The 17,532-nt window shown below is 35.1% G+C and overlaps 2 protein-coding genes across 2 annotated transcripts; one reads left to right on the top strand and one right to left on the bottom strand.

Annotated features, from left to right (window-relative positions):
• Positions 1-9,890: 9,890 nt before the first annotated feature.
• LOC115953690 (thioredoxin-like 1-1, chloroplastic) lies at positions 9,891-12,698 on the bottom strand. Its single transcript, XM_031071447.1, has 4 exons — positions 12,067-12,698; positions 11,556-11,732; positions 11,304-11,468; positions 9,891-10,580 (listed from the first exon to the last, which is right to left on the bottom strand). Exons 1-4 carry the CDS (start codon positions 12,319-12,321, stop codon positions 10,287-10,289), a joined length of 891 nt encoding a protein of 296 aa, XP_030927307.1. The 5' UTR covers positions 12,322-12,698; the 3' UTR covers positions 9,891-10,286.
• A 1,960-nt stretch (positions 12,699-14,658) lies between these two features.
• On the top strand, positions 14,659-15,144 carry LOC115951737. The gene has a single exon (XM_031068889.1). The coding sequence runs from the start codon at positions 14,659-14,661 to the stop codon at positions 15,142-15,144; it is 486 nt and encodes a 161-aa protein (XP_030924749.1).
• The last annotated feature ends 2,388 nt before the right edge of the window (positions 15,145-17,532 follow it).

Genomic DNA, 17,532 nt, shown 5'->3' on the forward strand with positions numbered 1-17,532 from the left:
TTACTAGGTTATTATGATTTGCCTTCACGATTGAAACAATGTTTCTCATATTATGCTTTCTTACCAAAAAATTATGTCTTTTATATTGATAACTTGATCTCTATGTGGATGGCACAAGGATATATTGACTCAAAAGAAATTATGGATATGGAAATCATAGCAAGGGAATACTTTGAAAATTTAGCCATGCATTCTTTCTTCAAAGATTTTGAGAAAGATGAGGATGATGTCAAGATAATAAATTGCAAAATACATGACATAGTGCATGACTTTGCGCAATTAATGTCAAAAAATGAATGCTTCACAATCAATAGTCATATGGAGTTAGGATCAGATTATAAAAATGTTCGCCATTTGCAGCTAAAAATTCTTAGAGTAGCCAAATTTCCTAAGTCCATTTATAGTGCAAAAAATATGTGCAGCCTCATTTTTGAATATCAAAGTGATTGTAACTTGTCTAATTTATTCCAGTATTTTAGATGTTTAAGAACATTAAGTTTGTATTGTCAAGGTGATATGTTAAAGGAACTTCCAAATGCGGTGGAAAATTTCATACATTTAAGATATCTTGATTTGATTAATTATTGTGGAGATAGGTTGCCTGAAACCATATGTAATCTATGCAATTTATAATTTTTGAAGATTATAATTTGAAGCGACATGTTTGGAAAATTACCCTAGGGCATGGGTAAATTTATTAACCTAAGAATTTTTTTTTTTTTTTTTTTTTTGGGTATTTCAACTACTCAGGGTTATATTCGGAGTTTCCAAGAGGGTTTGGGAGATTGATTTCTCTCAGAACAATAAGTCATATCCTTGTTAGTGGTAAGGATGAAACCAAAGGATGTAAACTAAGAGAATTAAAAAAATTGAACCACCTTCAAGTGACTCTTCAAATAAAAGGCCTGGGGAACATGGTAGATGCATGTGAGACCAAGAATGCACAGCTCAAGAAGAAGATAGGCCTTTGTACTTTGTCCCTAAGGTTTATTGGATGAGATTGTTAGGATACAAGAAGGGAGAATGATGTATTAGTTCTAAATGCCTTAGAGCCACCTTCATGCTTGGAAGATTTACGCATTGAATGGTACAATGGCACCACAATGTTTCCTGATTAATGTCATTGACCAATCGAAAACGCTTACTATGGATGGGTGCCTAAATTTAGAGCGTTTACCACCTCTTGGAAAGCTTCTGTTCCTAGAATCTTTAGCTATGGAGAACTTTTTTTCATTCAAAAGGTGGGTGTTGAATTTTTGGGAATATATTCAGAAAAGAAGAGAGACCTACTAATAGAATTCCCAAATTTGAAATCTCTCACATTTGAATATTTTCATGAGTGGGAAGAATGGAATGGGATTGGAGGAGAAGAAAAGGAAGAAGAAAACTGTATTGTTACTATAATGCCAAGTCTTCAATACTTGAAAATCTTCTACTGTCCAAAGTTAAAGTTGCTGCCGAACTTCCTTCTTGCAACTCCTTTACAAAAATTGTAGATCAAATACAGTCCAATTATCAGCAAACATTGCGAAAGAGGGACAGGAGAGGACTAGCGCAAGATTTCCAACATCCCAAACATCCAGATTAATGACGAGTATGTGCAAAGAGATGGTTATGAAGTTAACTTAGAGGTAACTTCTTCTCCTTGGGCTTCTTCTTTTATTTTGAAAATAAAATATATATATCAATTAAACATACTGATTGATTACAAAATTTTGCAAATAGACGGTTAGGAATTTAACCTAGAGGTAACTTTCACTACAAAAAACGCGCCTATAGCCTATAGCTGCATTTTCTATAATCGTGTTTACACGCGCGGCCTATTCTTTGCAACTATAGGCTGAGACCTATAGTTGCGTTTTTTTAAACATGGCTATAGGTTGAGTCCTATAGCTGCATTTTTTTAAAAATGGCTATAGGTTGGAACCTATAATTGCGTTTTTAAAAATGCGGCTATAGGCTATAGGTCAGCTATAGCTAAGATTTTTTAAACGCAAAAACGTGGCTATAGGCCCTCCTTTAATAAATAAAAAAAAAAAAAAATGGCTGGACTTATAGCCATGTTTTTTGAATGCAGCAATAGGCCCTATCCAAAACAACATGGCTAAAAACACTTAGAAATGCGACCATATACTTAACCTATAGCCGCGCTTTAAAAACGCAGCTATAGGATAGCTATAGTCGTGTTTTTTGTAAATGTGGCTAAAACAAAACACGGCAATAGCTCGCATTTTTCGTAGTGTAACTTCTTCTACTTCATCTACTCCATTTATTAGACCAACATGCTAATTATCATCCTACTCATCTCTCAAGATTCCCTTGAAAATTAAACATATTGATCACAACTTTGGCAAATAATTTTATCAAATTTAGGCCAAAATCACAAGACAATGACACCAACGGTTCAATCTTATCTACTATATGTATTAAACAACAAATTCTGACGCTTAATTTATAAGAGTCTAGCATTTTCTCATATCAATTATAAGCTCAATGTAATTTTTGAAGTTCTTTAATGCATTAATAAGATATCTTAGTTTCTTAATATCCTTAAATTTTATTGAGTGACTCTATGAACTGATTGAAGTGCTGTGTACATTGATTTGAACTTCAACAAAGATAAACCTTTGGTTTGAAACCTATACTCCTATAATTGCTAATTCTTAGCTCGTGTAAATTTGAAGTTGTATTGTCTTGTGGCCTATGAAGTATGTTTTGTGGGAAATCAAATTTTTGTGATGAATATCTAGGGAAGTACGTTTTGTGAAGAATCAAAGTTTTACATGTTGATGCACATTTGAGAAAGGTTCACAGAAGCAGGCCCTCTTATTATTTTATAATGGAAGCAAGGATGTGCATCATGGAACATATCTTGTGTAATCCATATTATATGGTGGCAGATGAAAGGTGAGCTAGGTAATTGACTAGTTTTCAACTCATGTAACTTACAGCCTAATGTTTTAGGGTTCGAAATTAGTTTCCTAATTTTCATTGTTTGGTGTTATACATTTAGGGGAATGATAAATACAAAGGTGTGCGGATTTGATTTCTCATCTTAGTGATTGTAGATGGAAGAGGGGGAAGAGTGGAGGGGATGTGATGAAAAGTGTTTGCTTTTCTTTTTACCGTTGGTTGTTAGTCACCGATGCATGAAAGGAAAAAAGAAGAAGAAGAAGGCAATGAAGCCATATTACTATTGTTTGCTATGAGTAGTTCAATTCTGATTCACCAATAGGTAAATTTATATTCTTCTTTTTCTTCTTCAGATGCTATTGCATTTGCTTTTTAAATCATGGACAACTACTTTTATATCCAACCCTTAAGGGCCTTGGAATGTTTTGGTCTCATTCAATCAGACCATCGTGCAAAATGTTCTAGTCTCATTCAATCTTAATGTCAAGTACAAAAGCCCCATTACTTATATATATAAAAAAAAATGGTGCAAAAGTCCCGTTATCACTTCAAAGATTCTGCAACAAGCTTAGGTTGGTAACAGTTTTTGTTTTCTATTTTCAAAAACTTGTTTTTGAGAGAATAAAGAAAAAAAAAATTCTTGTATTTTCGAAATCAAAAAACATGTTTGGTTCGTTGAAATTAAAAAAAAAAAAAAAAAAAGTTTTTTGAAGAAAAAAATAAAAAATACTAAAATATGTTGTTACTAGGGTTTGAACTCTAATGCTAACTAATTAAATGAGATAGATTCATTAAATCAAATGTGTGTTTTCGTTAACTTTTGAAAACTAGAATCTGAAAACAGCATTTTGCATGTTTTCAGTTTCCTTCACAAATTGAGTTTTCAGAACAGTTTTTATTTTCTATTAATTTTGGGTTGCCAAACAAGTTTTTTAGTTTCAAAAATAGAAAATTGTTTTTGAAAATAGAAAATAAGTGGAAAAATAGTTACCAAACATACCCTTAATTTTTAATCTTGTTTTCTTTAGTAGTCCATTTGATTTGGTTACATCTGAAAATCTATTATTTTGTGTGCTTGAATACTTTTTTTCATTCAAAGTATGACTTTTATTAATGAGATGATTTCTCTCAATTCTTGTAGTCATGGGCTATTGCCCTGCACTCACATTCAAAATCCAGCCTGTCTTCAAATTTATTAAATGATATTAGATTGTTTGTGTAGACTTTTTGTGATCCAAATCCTCCAGAATTCTTGGAGTATAGATCTGAATCTTCTAAACTTTCTAAGGTACTCTATCACATAGAGTTCTTTTAATCTTGACTTTTTTTTTTTTTTTTTGGTTTCCCATAGTGTATCTTCAAACTTTTCAACTAGAGACTAATCACTGTTTGCGACGAATGAGCCCTAGTGGGGTAAATTGCTGGCCCAAGGGGTTTTTTTCAAAGTGCAGATACTCGAACTCAAACTGGGGAGCACACCCAGTCGAACCTAGGACAAGTATTTTGAGACCAAGTGTCTAACCACTTGACCAACCCACCTGGGTTTTAATCTTAACTTTTCATTTTATAATAAATGGTTTAGATGATGCCATATCATTAATTCATTAAATAAATAAATAAATAAAAACCTTAAAATATGAATTATACATCAGGAAAAAAAAAATTACACATCAGATTTTAAATCATTAATCAATTTTAGATTTCCAATATATAAATAAAACCCAAATTTCTATCACGTTTCTCTTCTCTCTGTTCTCAAGGCCGACACCATGGTGTTTCACGATCTCATATAAGGGAATGAATCACATCTGAGTTTTCTATTCCGGCATTAGAACGAATAAAGGTTGCAAAGATAAATTTGCAAACCCAAATGAAGATTGTAAAACAAAACTAATTTGTTAAGATTAAGGGTGCCAAGGAAAACACCATTTTGGTTACAATGGTAGAAGTACTTGGTCATGGAAAAGTCAAAGTTCAAACTAGAGAACTAAAACATTATCAACCACAAAGTAACCAAGGACGTTGTGGAGCACCAAGCTTTGCTACTATTGATCTAGCTTTGAAAACCTTCAAGAGAAAAATTAGATACTAAGGGTGTGTTTGGATACTACTTATTTTGCTGAAACTGAAAAATTATTACTGAAAGTACTATAGATAAATGTAAAAGTTAGTTGAAATAATACAATGGGGCCCAAGAATAGTGTCAAAAAGTACAGTGGGGTCCATGAATAGTAGCAAAAATAAGCTGAATAGTAAAATAATTTTCATTTTTCATCTATACCCAAACGCACACTAAGGGTATGTTTGGAATTCACTTATTTTACTAAAACTGAAAACTTTTTACTGAAAGTACTGTAAATAAAGGTAAAAGTTAGATGAAATAGTACAGTAGGACCCATAAATAGTACAAAAAGTGCAATGGGGCCATGAATAGTACTAAAAATAAGCTCAATAGTAAAATAAGCTGACTTTTTAATTTTTGCCAAATATACATTAAGAGAGTTTCTAGAGCTTCCGCCATTAAAAATATGGAAGTTAGTAATAACGCAAAGTATCCTATGGATCCAGATCCTCTAGAGTTTTTAGGTATTCTACCACGTAGAGTTCCTTTAATCTTGACAATTTTTTTTATTGAATATTAAATTTGAAAGTCTAACCATCTGATTGCATGATCCTATTATATCCTTCATACTTGCAAAATTTCAAGAACATCAACGATTAATAGCTATGTCATTCATCGAAACGTTTAAATTTCAAATTTTGTAGTCTAAAATTATGCATAAAAAAAATTAATTGATCTAATAGTAAAATACCATCCGATTTGAACGAAACTTAACTTGTGTGTTAAGAACATTAAAAACATGCAATCTAATAGTTAAATTTATAAAATTCACATATAATAAAAGGATATAGGATAAATTTGAAAGATTTCTCTCCAAACTAGTCCTATATTTTATTACTTCATATACAAATTTTCTTAAAGAAGAATAAATTATTGCATTAGCAATTTGAGCTTCTTTCATCACTCATGCTTCTTTATCTATTTATTTATTTTAGTCTTTTATTTTACTTTTATAGCTTTGGCTTTGACCTTTTAAAAAATATTAATAAAATACTAGTTTTATTACACGCGTTTTACATATGCAATGTGTTTTTTTTTTTTAGGTGTTTTTTTTTTATAGGAACTTGGGGTAGGTTTTTATTTATTTATTTATTTTTATTTAAGGACATGGCATAGTTTTTTTAATAGAAACCTGGGGTAGTTTTGGACCTTTTGGTTGTGTACATGGGGTAGTGGGAAGTTTAATAGAACATTGGGTAGTTTTATAAACATGGATAGGTTTTTTTTTTTTCTATCAATTTACGATTTTAACCTCATTTTTTAGTTTTAGGAATAAGAATAAATTAATTAAATTTTGGGTGTTTTTGAAATAAAAATAATAATAACTAATTTTTTGAATTCTCTTAATATATACAGAAGATAAACATGAGTATTTTTTTTAATCAATTTACAATTTTAACTTCATTTTTATGTTTTAGGAATAAGGATAATTAATTAAATTAGGGGTGTTTTTGAAATAATCTGAATCCTCTTAATATATACAGAAGATAAACATGGGTAGTTTTTTTTTTTTTTTTTTATCAATTTATGATTTTAACCTCATTTTTATGTTGTAGAAATAAGGATAAATTAATTAAATTAGGGGTGTTTTTGAAATAAAAAAACAATAACTAACTTTTTGAATCTTCTTAATATATACAAATACATATGAATAATTTTAATTTTTCTTTTAGAAATAAAGTTTGTATATAAAAGAAATGATAGTCCATTAATTATTATATAATTGAAAAAATAAATACATAAAAAAAATCTATGAAATAAGAATAAGAAATTAATAGAAAAAAAATTTCAAATTTTAAATGGGAAGAGGGAGGGGACAAAGTAAATTACTATGAAACACTAAACTTAGTCATTTTTGGGTGGGCCATAATGTTTTTTATGCCCCTTGGGAGCACTTGTGTCCATATGGATTGTTCTTACCCTCTAGTTGCTGTGACAGGTGTAGCCAATCTAAAAACTCACAAAATATCCAGGTCTTCACTAAGTTTCTTCAACTTTTTGCAATCCTTCGGTAATTGGTTTATTCAGAGAAAAAAAGAAAAAAAAAAAACTTTCTGTAATTGGTTCAAACTGTAGACTTTATGTTTTTGGGAGAGAGCTCAGTCCAAAGTTCAAACTGTAGATTGATGTAGGATAATACCATAAACTTCCAGCCAGATTAGTGGTTTTGCGCCTTGAAAATTGGAACGAAAGAAGGTGGCGTTTCTGTCGCTTTTGAAATTCTGCACCACATGAGAAAAAGAAAGAATAGGATGTATAAAAAGAAAAGTTATTAGGTGGGGAATAAAAAAGTATAAATAAACCGATAAGGTTGCGTGTGTGAAAGGTGAGGCATCAACGTGGCCTATCCATGTGTCCACTTTGAAGAGGACCTCTTTTTTGTTTCCACATGATGAAGAGGACCTGCGATTTGATTAATTTATTCTACGTCATTACTTATGATATAAGTTACATGACTAAACGTATACCACAACAAATCAAATTATTGGTAATATATTATCGCGCATCTTTAATATGATGGTCACTTTATAAGTATAAATATTTATAGAGTATGGGGGACATGATCGAAATTTAAGCCTCCAAGAAGGAGTTTTATACACATATATACTTAGATTAGGGTAGAGTAAAAATTCTATCTTGTGTCAAAAAAAAATTATTTGTAATTTTTTTTTATAGTTTGATAAATAAGAGCGGTTGATTTGAATTTATCTCTGTATTTTTGGAGTCTTTAAAAAGTTAGTTATAACTTAAGAAAATGTCAAAAATATCTCTAGTTTAATTAGATAATTTTTATTCTTAAAAAATAAAAAATGAGGTTAAAATTGTAATTTAACAAAATTAAAATAAAATAAAATAAAAAAACTTCTAGAATTTTTTTTTTTACCTAAAAATTAACAGACTCTCTATTTAAATGAGAAGTGCTACGTCCATAGTATTTTCATAACAAATCATACGCAGTTAGTTGTTATTGATTCAAATTTGAACCTACTATTGAAATTACTTTTTTGCCCCAATAATAACAACCAATAACAATTTACCACTTTGGATTTGTTGTAAAAATGTTATAAAAAAATGTTAGAGGCACGCTTGATACATTTTTTCCTAAAAACTAGCACACACTAAACTTAGCAGTTTACTCAATTTCAAATTCTAAATTTTAATTTTAAAAAAATTCCTTTATGCGTAACCTTACTAATAATAGATAAATTCAAATTAAAAAATTACATTAAACTCAAAAAAAAAAAAAAAAAAGGAGCCCCATTGTAGTGCGCAGTGCCTGTGATGAGGCAAGTGATGTATTAATTAAAAGAGAAATTTTATGTCTACAGTATTTCACAATACTTTTACAACAAATTCTAAGTAACAGATTATTACCAATTATTATTGATAAGGCAAAAAAGTAATTTCAGTGATAGGTTCAAATAATAACCAATAACAACTAATCACTTATGATTTGTTATGAAAATATTATTGACGTATCACTTTTCTAATTAAAAATTTTAGAAAATATCAACCAATTAAGTTAAAAAGCTTTTGGTGATTTGTAATTTTTTTTTTTTTTAATATCCGTCTTTATTTCGAAAAATTTAGTCATTATCCTATCCTATGACCATTTAAGGATTTGTTTGGGGGTTATAATAGTAGAACAAACAACAAAGAAGTATACACAGAAAAAGAGTAACCTTTATTTTTTTGAGAAAACAGAAAAAGAGTAACTGAAGAGTTCTTTTAACACCCATTTAACAAAATATATTTATATTTTATTAGTATTCTCTACTTCATTTTGAGATGGACAAACTATTTGGAATAATAATTTAAAGTTTTTTTTTTTTTTTTTTTTGTCATTTTGAGGTCCGTTATGGAGTTTTAAATTTTAACAAAATAATTGGGGCAAGTTGCAAGTATTTATCTCCTTTATTTTATATCTCAAAATCACATTAACTATAACCTCTTTAGAGAACATATCATTTTTAGCAATGTTATTTTAGATTTTCATTACCTCTTTTCGTACTTTTGACGTGAATAAATCATTCTCCTCTCATTAGTACACTTACCACTTTCTTCTGCACAAGATCAACCCATCTCAAGAAACACCACCTCTTCTTTTTATCAATAAGAGTCACACTTATCTTAACTGGATTTTTTAAAATCATATTACAAATTTTCTAGTATTTCCAATTATCCATCTTTACATTCTTATTTCAAACATGTTCTTATTAATCCATCATTTAATAGCATATAACATAGCTATTCTTATAGGAGCTTTATGAAATTGCCATTCAGTTTAATAAGTATTCTACAATTAAACAATACATTTTATGCTCCACTTTATTTACCTTGCTCTTTTCCTATGTTTAATACCCTTTTAACCACTATTGATCCCAAATATTTGAAAGCAAATTTAGTACCTCTTGGCCATCATCTTTGTTTCTAAATATAACAACCGAAATTTAAGTTGCCTACTTGTGGTTTAAAATTTGACACTTTACCCTCTTACTGAAATTTAAGTTGTCTACATGTGGTTTAAAATCCCACAATTCAAGTATTCTATTTTATTCTTTTTTATTTTATTTGAACTTGTATTTTTTTATGTTTTGTGTATTTTTAGAAGAGAGAGACATAAAAGTAAAACAAAATTACATATTTAACCCTGTTATTAACATATTTGGGTTACGAAATTTTAACCGAGTAAATCTCAAGTAGATAAAATGTTAAATTTCAAATCACATATAGACAACTTAAATTTCAGCTAATCTACATGTAACTTACCCTTCTAAATAATAATAGCATCTATTTGAAATTGACCCAAAATTTAAATAACAAACGTAAACCACAGATCCACTAGAAATCACTAGAAAAAAAAGAGGCAGCATTAATTCATACCGCAGATCCACTGCATTCAACAGAAAAGACAAGGAAATCTCCCACGGATAAAAAGAGAGATCTTCTATATCTAAATAGAAGGATGAGATTTTTTACAATCACAAAGAGGGCTTTCCCCTCGCACATAAAAGAGCAACCCAACACACAAATGGTTGCTCTGTAAACTCACTAGGGAACCGGCAGGCTAGGATCCAAAAAAATAAATCCTAAGGCCTGCAACTCCATAAGAAAAAACAAGCTTACAGTATGACTTCGGCTTTACTAGTATGTTCACGCCTATTAACATGGGGATATTACATGAAAATGGTTCTGTACAAAGGAGAAAGGGAAGAGAATTGGGGATGGTGGAAAGTGGAAACCGAGCATTTCATCTCCCAGCAGTTACCAAGGTCTTATCCTCAACGTCTTGAGCAGACTTTAAGATAGTTGAAGGAAGAGAAAGCAGCAGAGGGTCTGAGTTTGAATGAGATGGTGCTGTTTCTGGGATGATCTCTTCGTGTTGAGGGACAGGCGGTGGTTGAACTGGTTTTGGTGTGTAGTTGAAAGACAGATCTTTGTTAGCAGACAATGCAAGGAGCTCTTTCTCCTCAAGCCCTTTTGTTGGCCCAAGACTGCAACGATCTGGCGTGTGCTTGGCCAATGCATCTTTAAATTTCTTTATCTGTGATATTAATGACATTATCAGCATTGAGGAACAAGCAGTACAATTTACAAATGTACAAATGTTATTTGCAAATAATGTGAGATCAACCAGTGTAATCTGGTGACATACAAGAATAGTTATATTATCGGGTGGAAATTATATCTTTTAATTCACTGAACTAAAACTAGTCTGTCTTAAAGGGGAAATAATGTGCCCCAATAAGTAAAACAGATAAAGATAATGCAAACCATAATTAATTCAATTTCTAATTCAAATCCAATAGTAGATGGATAAACCTAGCGAGACTGTGGTTAAAGGAGTAATTTTAAACGAAGGAACATTCTTTTTTAATTATTCGAAAGTGTTAGAAAATGTGGGAGAGGCGATTCAAATCCTGATTCTCCCAATAAAGGAAAGGAAGCTATGCCACTAAGTTATAAGGCTCTTGAAATAAAAGAGTTGGAACATAACTTATAGAAAAAACTAGCATATCCCCTGATTGAAACTAAGTTCATGCTCATGGGTACTTGAAATAAACACAAATTTTAATTCAAAATCATTTGTGGATGAAAGAACTTCGGTTTTGTATGAAAACACAGACCTACTTGTAGTGGAAAACACTGAATTTGTTAAGACCTGGATTATTGGAAAATGGAAAGAATTGAGCTAAACAGGATAATTAACCCAGCAAATAATGTGCACTTATATCAGCTAGAAAAGTAAAAGGATATGAAAACTGACCGTGGCATTAGTACAGCTAAAGCTGCATAGACGACCATGAGCGCCTCTGTAGAATCGGAAGAAGGGCAGAACATGGACATTAAGGCTATAGCACATGGACTTGTGCTCCTCATAGTTCACCTGAATGAACTGCACATCTGGATTCATCTCTGCGAATTGACATATCTGCCACATACATGATATAACAATCAAGTCAGTTGGGTTTTGAATGTAATAAGTCACTAAATGAAAGAGAGAGAAGTGTAGGAGTACCTTGGGATGGAGAGCTTTGCAACCACCACAGCCTGGGGAGAAGAAATCCACAACAAGAAGTTTATCCCCTGCGTTCAATAGGGAGTCCACAAGTTCTTGTGCAGAGGTCACCTCTTTCATGTTTGGTTGAAGACCCTTTTCCCACCATTTCTGAATTTTCCCAATCCGATAGCCTGTCTGTACATCCCATACAGAAAAAATTGAAACACAAGAACAAAAAACCATTAATTTCCCTACAAAAAAACCAATTATGGGCATTCAAGAAATCTCTCAACATTCAGATCTTTAAAAGGTAATAATATATACATAATTTTAAATATCAATTACATGGCATAAATTTTCTATTACTAATTGAATTGACAAATTCCAAGAAATAAAAAAATAAAAAATAAAAATAAAAATTCAAGCAGATACGTGACTTAAAAGGAATTAAAGAACCCATATTAAAAAATCTGAGCCATGGAAAGGAAAAGAAGGTATAAAGAGAAATGGGGATCTGAGAAATACCAACCTGAGCCTTAATTGAAGATTGAAATCGGAAATTTCCTCTCTTGGGCAAGGCTTTGTTTTCCTGAAGAACAATTCTTTTGCCATAAAAATCACTGCTTGATCTCAGGGCCTGTGATTTCAGCTTCAGAGGCTGGAACCACCTCACAGAAGAAGATGATTTGTAATTACGGCTCTTTGGGAAAACAACAGAAAACCCATCTTGTTGACTATGATGACACGATGAAAACAGATTCGTTTTGCTCAGTACCTCCATCATTGGTTCTAATTCTTGTTCTTTAGATTCCAAAGAAAACCCAGAAAACGGAAATGAATTCCCAAGTCAGAGAATTAATTGATTGAGTGAAACAAACTTGCTTTCTCTTCAAGTAAAGTATATTAATTTCAGGGAAAGCCGCAAAGGTGGAAAAAGAAAGTCTGAAACTTCAAGTCAAGGAGACAAAAAAATAAATAGAGAAAGAAAACAGATAATTATAAAAAACAGAAACCAGATACAGAAACAGAAACAGTTCGTTGTTCCAGAATGTTGCGCATGAAATGAGGACCGTTGATGAGGTGAATCCAACGGTTGGAGAATGAGTGAATGTGAATACAAAGCGGTGATGTGGTGAACTGTGCCTGTGACATTGGATAAGGCATGCCCCTAACTTTATGGTGCCAGGATTTATGGTGGATTAGAAGTACACGTGAACTACGCATTTTTTTAACACGTGTCAATATTTTGAATTGCTTTAACTTGGCAACCGACAATATAATCCCACCTCTCCTTGCCTACTCGATCCCCGGTCCATTGCACCCCTCAAGCTTTTAAAATTCGGAAAAGTACCAACTTGATAAAGAGGAAGAAATAGACGTAGACGATCTCATTCTACTGAACTAGGCACAAGTGACAGTATCTTTCGCTTGTGATCAAAGTAACGGAAGAAGACATGGTGACAGTATCTTTCGCTTGTGATCAAAGTAACGGAAGAAGACATGGAGTGTGTACATAAGAAGATGAATGAGGAAGTGGATGGATACAATGTGGACGACAGCAAGGTCATGTGGCATCCACGTAGTTTAAGTAATCCTCAAGAAACTTTAAAAGAAAATATCTTGCACCTCACGATTAATCCTTATCAACAAAATCGTTATATAGAAAGGATCCTGCAAAATAAGTGCTTTTATGAGGAAAAATTCCCTTTCCCCAAGAAAGAAAGTTGGTTTTATACTACTATAGAAGCCCCAAATTCCTCATAAATCAAGGTACGCATAATTCATCCCAGTTTTGACATTTTAGAGTTGTGAGAAATTTTCTAACTTAACCTTCGGAGGGTCTTTGGCCGGTACCACACTGGTACTCTTTTGAGGTCTTTTTGTTTTGTGCAGCTATTGTCTTGAGCACGTGAGAATTATGTGACTTATTGACGATTTTCGGCACCATCAGTTGGCGCTGTCTGTGGGAAAAGTTTGCAAGCCATACTATCACTTCCCGGACAAAAAGTTGCATGGTACTTACTCGCTCGATGTCAACCACCAATAATGCTCAAGGAGATGAACCGCGTACCACCACCCTTGAGAGGCAGGTCCAGACTTTCACAGCGGCAGTAGAATGCCTAACCAAGCAAAATCATGACCTAGAGGAGTAGCTGCGCCAAAAGAACGCAGCACTTAACACTCAGGAGGAGGACCAGGAAGGAACCAGCGCTGAGAGAAGGAATCTAGAGGGGCCAAAAGGCAGCAACGTCCCAAGCGGACAAGAGTGACTGGATACAAGCCGTCCATACGCTGCAGACACCGTTCCACCTTACATGGTAGCGGAGATGCAGATGATGAAGAGAGGATGGACGTCATGATGAACGCCCTCAGAGGATGGGTGTCAAGCGACCTCGACAAGCTAGTCCATAGAACGGACTTGCCCTTTACGGCACCAGTTACCTTATTCCCCCTTCTACCAAAGTTCCGCATGCCACAGGTAGAAACTTAAGACGGGTCCAAGGATCCCTTGGATCACCTGAAATCTTTCAAGACCCTAAGGCACTTGCAAGGAGTGGCAGACAAGATCACGTGTAGGGCCTTCCCCATTGCATTGAAGGGCCCCGCAAGGATTTGGTTTAGCAGGTTGACGCTTAACTACATTGATACCTTTAAGGAGTTAAGCACCCAGTTTGCCTCACACTTCATCGGGGGACACAGGTATAAGAAGTCAACTGCATGCCTGATGAGTATTAAGCAACGAGAAGATGAGATGTTGAGGTCTTACATAGCCCGTTTCAACAAAGAGGCCCTCTCCATTAATGAAGTTGACGACAAGAAACTCGTGGCCGCATTCACGAATGGCTTACAGAAGGGTAAGTTTCTGTTCTCTTTATACAAAAATGACCCAAAAACTATGTCGGATGTACTCTACAGGGCTACCAAGTACATGAACGTGGAAGATACACTGTTAGCTCGTGAAAAGAAGCCCAGGAAGAAGGAAAGAAAGGAGGAATCCCAAGAGGACAAGGGGTGAAAGATACCAAGGACAGGAAATAGAAAGGAGGATAGGCGTTCTAAGCCTTCCACTGGAAGATTCGCAAGTTTCACTCCGCTGAACACCCCAATTGATCAAGTTTTGATGCAAATCAAGGATGAAGGATCCTTGACATTCCTTGACAAGCTGAAGGGAGACCCTAGTAAGAGGTCCAGAGACAAATACTGTTGTTTTCACCGCGACCATGGTCATGACACATTTGATTACTATGATTTAAAGCAGCAGATAGAAGCTCTCATTAAGCAAGGGAAGTTGCAAAGGTTTGTCGGTAAGGAAAGGACAGACCAGCCCCAAGAAACACCTGCACGGAGAGAAAACGAGCATTCCAAACCCCCGCTAGGAGACATAAGGATGATTATAGGAGAAACCACGGCATCTGGCTCGTCCAAGAAGGTGCGCAAAACCTACCTATGGATGGTCCAGAGTGTCCAGTTGACGGGATTTATCCCAAAGATGGCATGGATCGACAACCCTGTCATTGGGTTTATAGAGGAAGATGCCAGGCGCCTCCACCACTCTCATGACGATGCACTTGTGGTTAGCAATCGGGTCGGGAACTACAACACCTAACAAGTCCTTGTGGATAATGGGAGCTCTGTCGACATCCTCTACTACCCAGCATTCCAATAGATAAGGATTGATAAGGAACAACTAGTTCCCGTTAATGCGCCACTTGTCGGGTTTGGAGGAACAAGGGTACACCCATTAGGAGCAGTCACTATTTTCGTAATAGTTGGAGATTACCCACAACAGATCACCAGGGATGTCACATTCCTGGTTGTCAACTGTTCATCCCCTTACAATGCCATATTGGGTTGTCCTACCCTTAACTCATGGAAGGTCGTAACCTTGACTTACCACCTAATGATAAAATTCCCAACCGAGTATGGAGTGGGAGAAGTACAGGGAGATTAAGTGGCAGCGCTCGAGTGCTACATTGCCATGTTGGAGATGGACGACCATTTACAGACTATGTGTATAGAGGAATAGCGAACGGTGGTGAAATCGGTAGAAGAGTTGGAAGAGGTAATCTTGGATGATGCCAGGCTCGAATGAACGACCAGGGTCGGAACTCTGGCTAGCCCGCCAATCCGTCAGGCGCTCACAACGTTTCTGAGGGAGAACCAGGACGTTTTTGCCTGGAGCCATGAGTACATGCCCAAAATCGATCCTTCGATTATAGTCCACAAGTTAAATGTATCACCTTCCTTCTCTCCAGTCCCTCAGAAGAAAAGGGTGTTCGCGTAAGAACGGGACAAGGCCATAGTCGAAGAAGTTTGTAAGTTACAGGAAGCAGACATAATTCGAGAAGTATACTACCTCGACTGGTTGGACAACGTAGTAATGGTAAAAAAGGCCAACGGAAAGTGGAGGATGTGCGTAGACTTCACGGACATAAATAGGGCATGCCCCAAGAATAGCTGCCCACTTCCGCGGATTGAAGTTTTGGTGGATTCGACTGTAAGACATCGATTGCTGAGCTTCATGGACACATTCTCTGGATACAACCAGATCAAGCTGGACAAGGCCAACCAAGAGAAGACTTCATTTGTTACCAACTAGGGTCTCTTCTTGCTATAATATAATGCCATTTGGGCTTAAGAACGCAGGTGCCACATATCAAATACTGATGAACAAAATGTACACATATCAGATTGGGAGGAATGTGCAAGTTTACGTGGACGACATACTGGTACAGAGCCTTTAAGGGGACGATAATTTGAGTGACCTCCCAAAAGACCTTTGACACCCTTCGGTCTTATAACATGAAGGTGAATCCTAGCAAGTGTACGCTCAGGGTAATGGCAGGGAAATTCCTAGGATTCATGGTGTCCTAAAGAGGCATCAAGGTTAACCCAGACAAGATACTGTCAATAATGGAGATGACGCTGCCAACAGGCATCAAGGAAGTACAAAGCCTAAATGGCATGGTTGCTGCACTGAACAGATTCGTCTCAAGAGCAACTGATAAGTGCCTACCTTTCTTCCGTACGTTGAAGGAATGGATGGCTGATTGTTAACAAGCATTCGAAGACTTGAAAGCGTACCTCTCCTCCCCTCCGTTGCTGAGTCCCTCTAAAACCGGGGAGGAATTATACCTCTATTTGGCTGTCTCCCCGGCAGCTGTTAGTGTACTACATTAGCAGGGCGCTTCGAGGCGTAGAAGAAAGGTACCCATCAATGGAGAAGCTTGCCTTTGCATTAGTGATTGCTGCTCGTAAACTCAAGCCTTACTTCCAGGCACATACTATGATCGTCCTAATAGATAAGCCCCTTCGAAGAGCAATGAGCAGCCCTGAAGCTGCTGGACGGATGGCACTATGGGCAATTAAGTTGAGCGAATTCGACATACAATATCGACCACGTACGACTATAAAAGGACAAGTCATTGCTGACTTCATCACAGAATTCACTATCGCGGAAGACTAGGGGGCAGATGAGAGCCCCCAATGGAGCATCCACATGGATGGATCTTCCAACAGACAAGCCAGCGAGGCTAGTGTGGTACTCTACAGCCTGAAAAAGGATAAGGTCAAATGCATGATCCATCTTGACTTCCCTATGACTAACAACGAGGTAGAGTACGAAACTTTGATAGTAGGGCTGGATCTCGCCAAGGCAGCAGAAGCTAAGAGTATGGTCATATATTGCGATTCCCAAATGGTAATTAGCCAGGTTAATGGCGACTATAAGTGCAAGAATGAACAGATGAAGAAGTATCTTAAGTAAGTAAAGGATTGAGTTAACAACATCCAAGTGAATTTTGTTCAGATACCAAGGGAGGAGAATGAGCATGCCGACCGTCTTGCTAAAGCTTCCTCAGCGAAACACATGCTCATCCCCAGTCAAGTACTATCCTTCATTCAAATTTCACTAGTAATAGACGGCATTAGTGTGCAGGAAGTAGGTCCTGGAAGCTATTGGACAACACCAATAATCTCTTACCTGATGGAAATG

Source organism: Quercus lobata, chromosome 7, assembly GCF_001633185.2.
Source record: "Quercus lobata isolate SW786 chromosome 7, ValleyOak3.0 Primary Assembly, whole genome shotgun sequence".
NCBI lineage: Eukaryota > Viridiplantae > Streptophyta > Magnoliopsida > Fagales > Fagaceae > Quercus > Quercus lobata.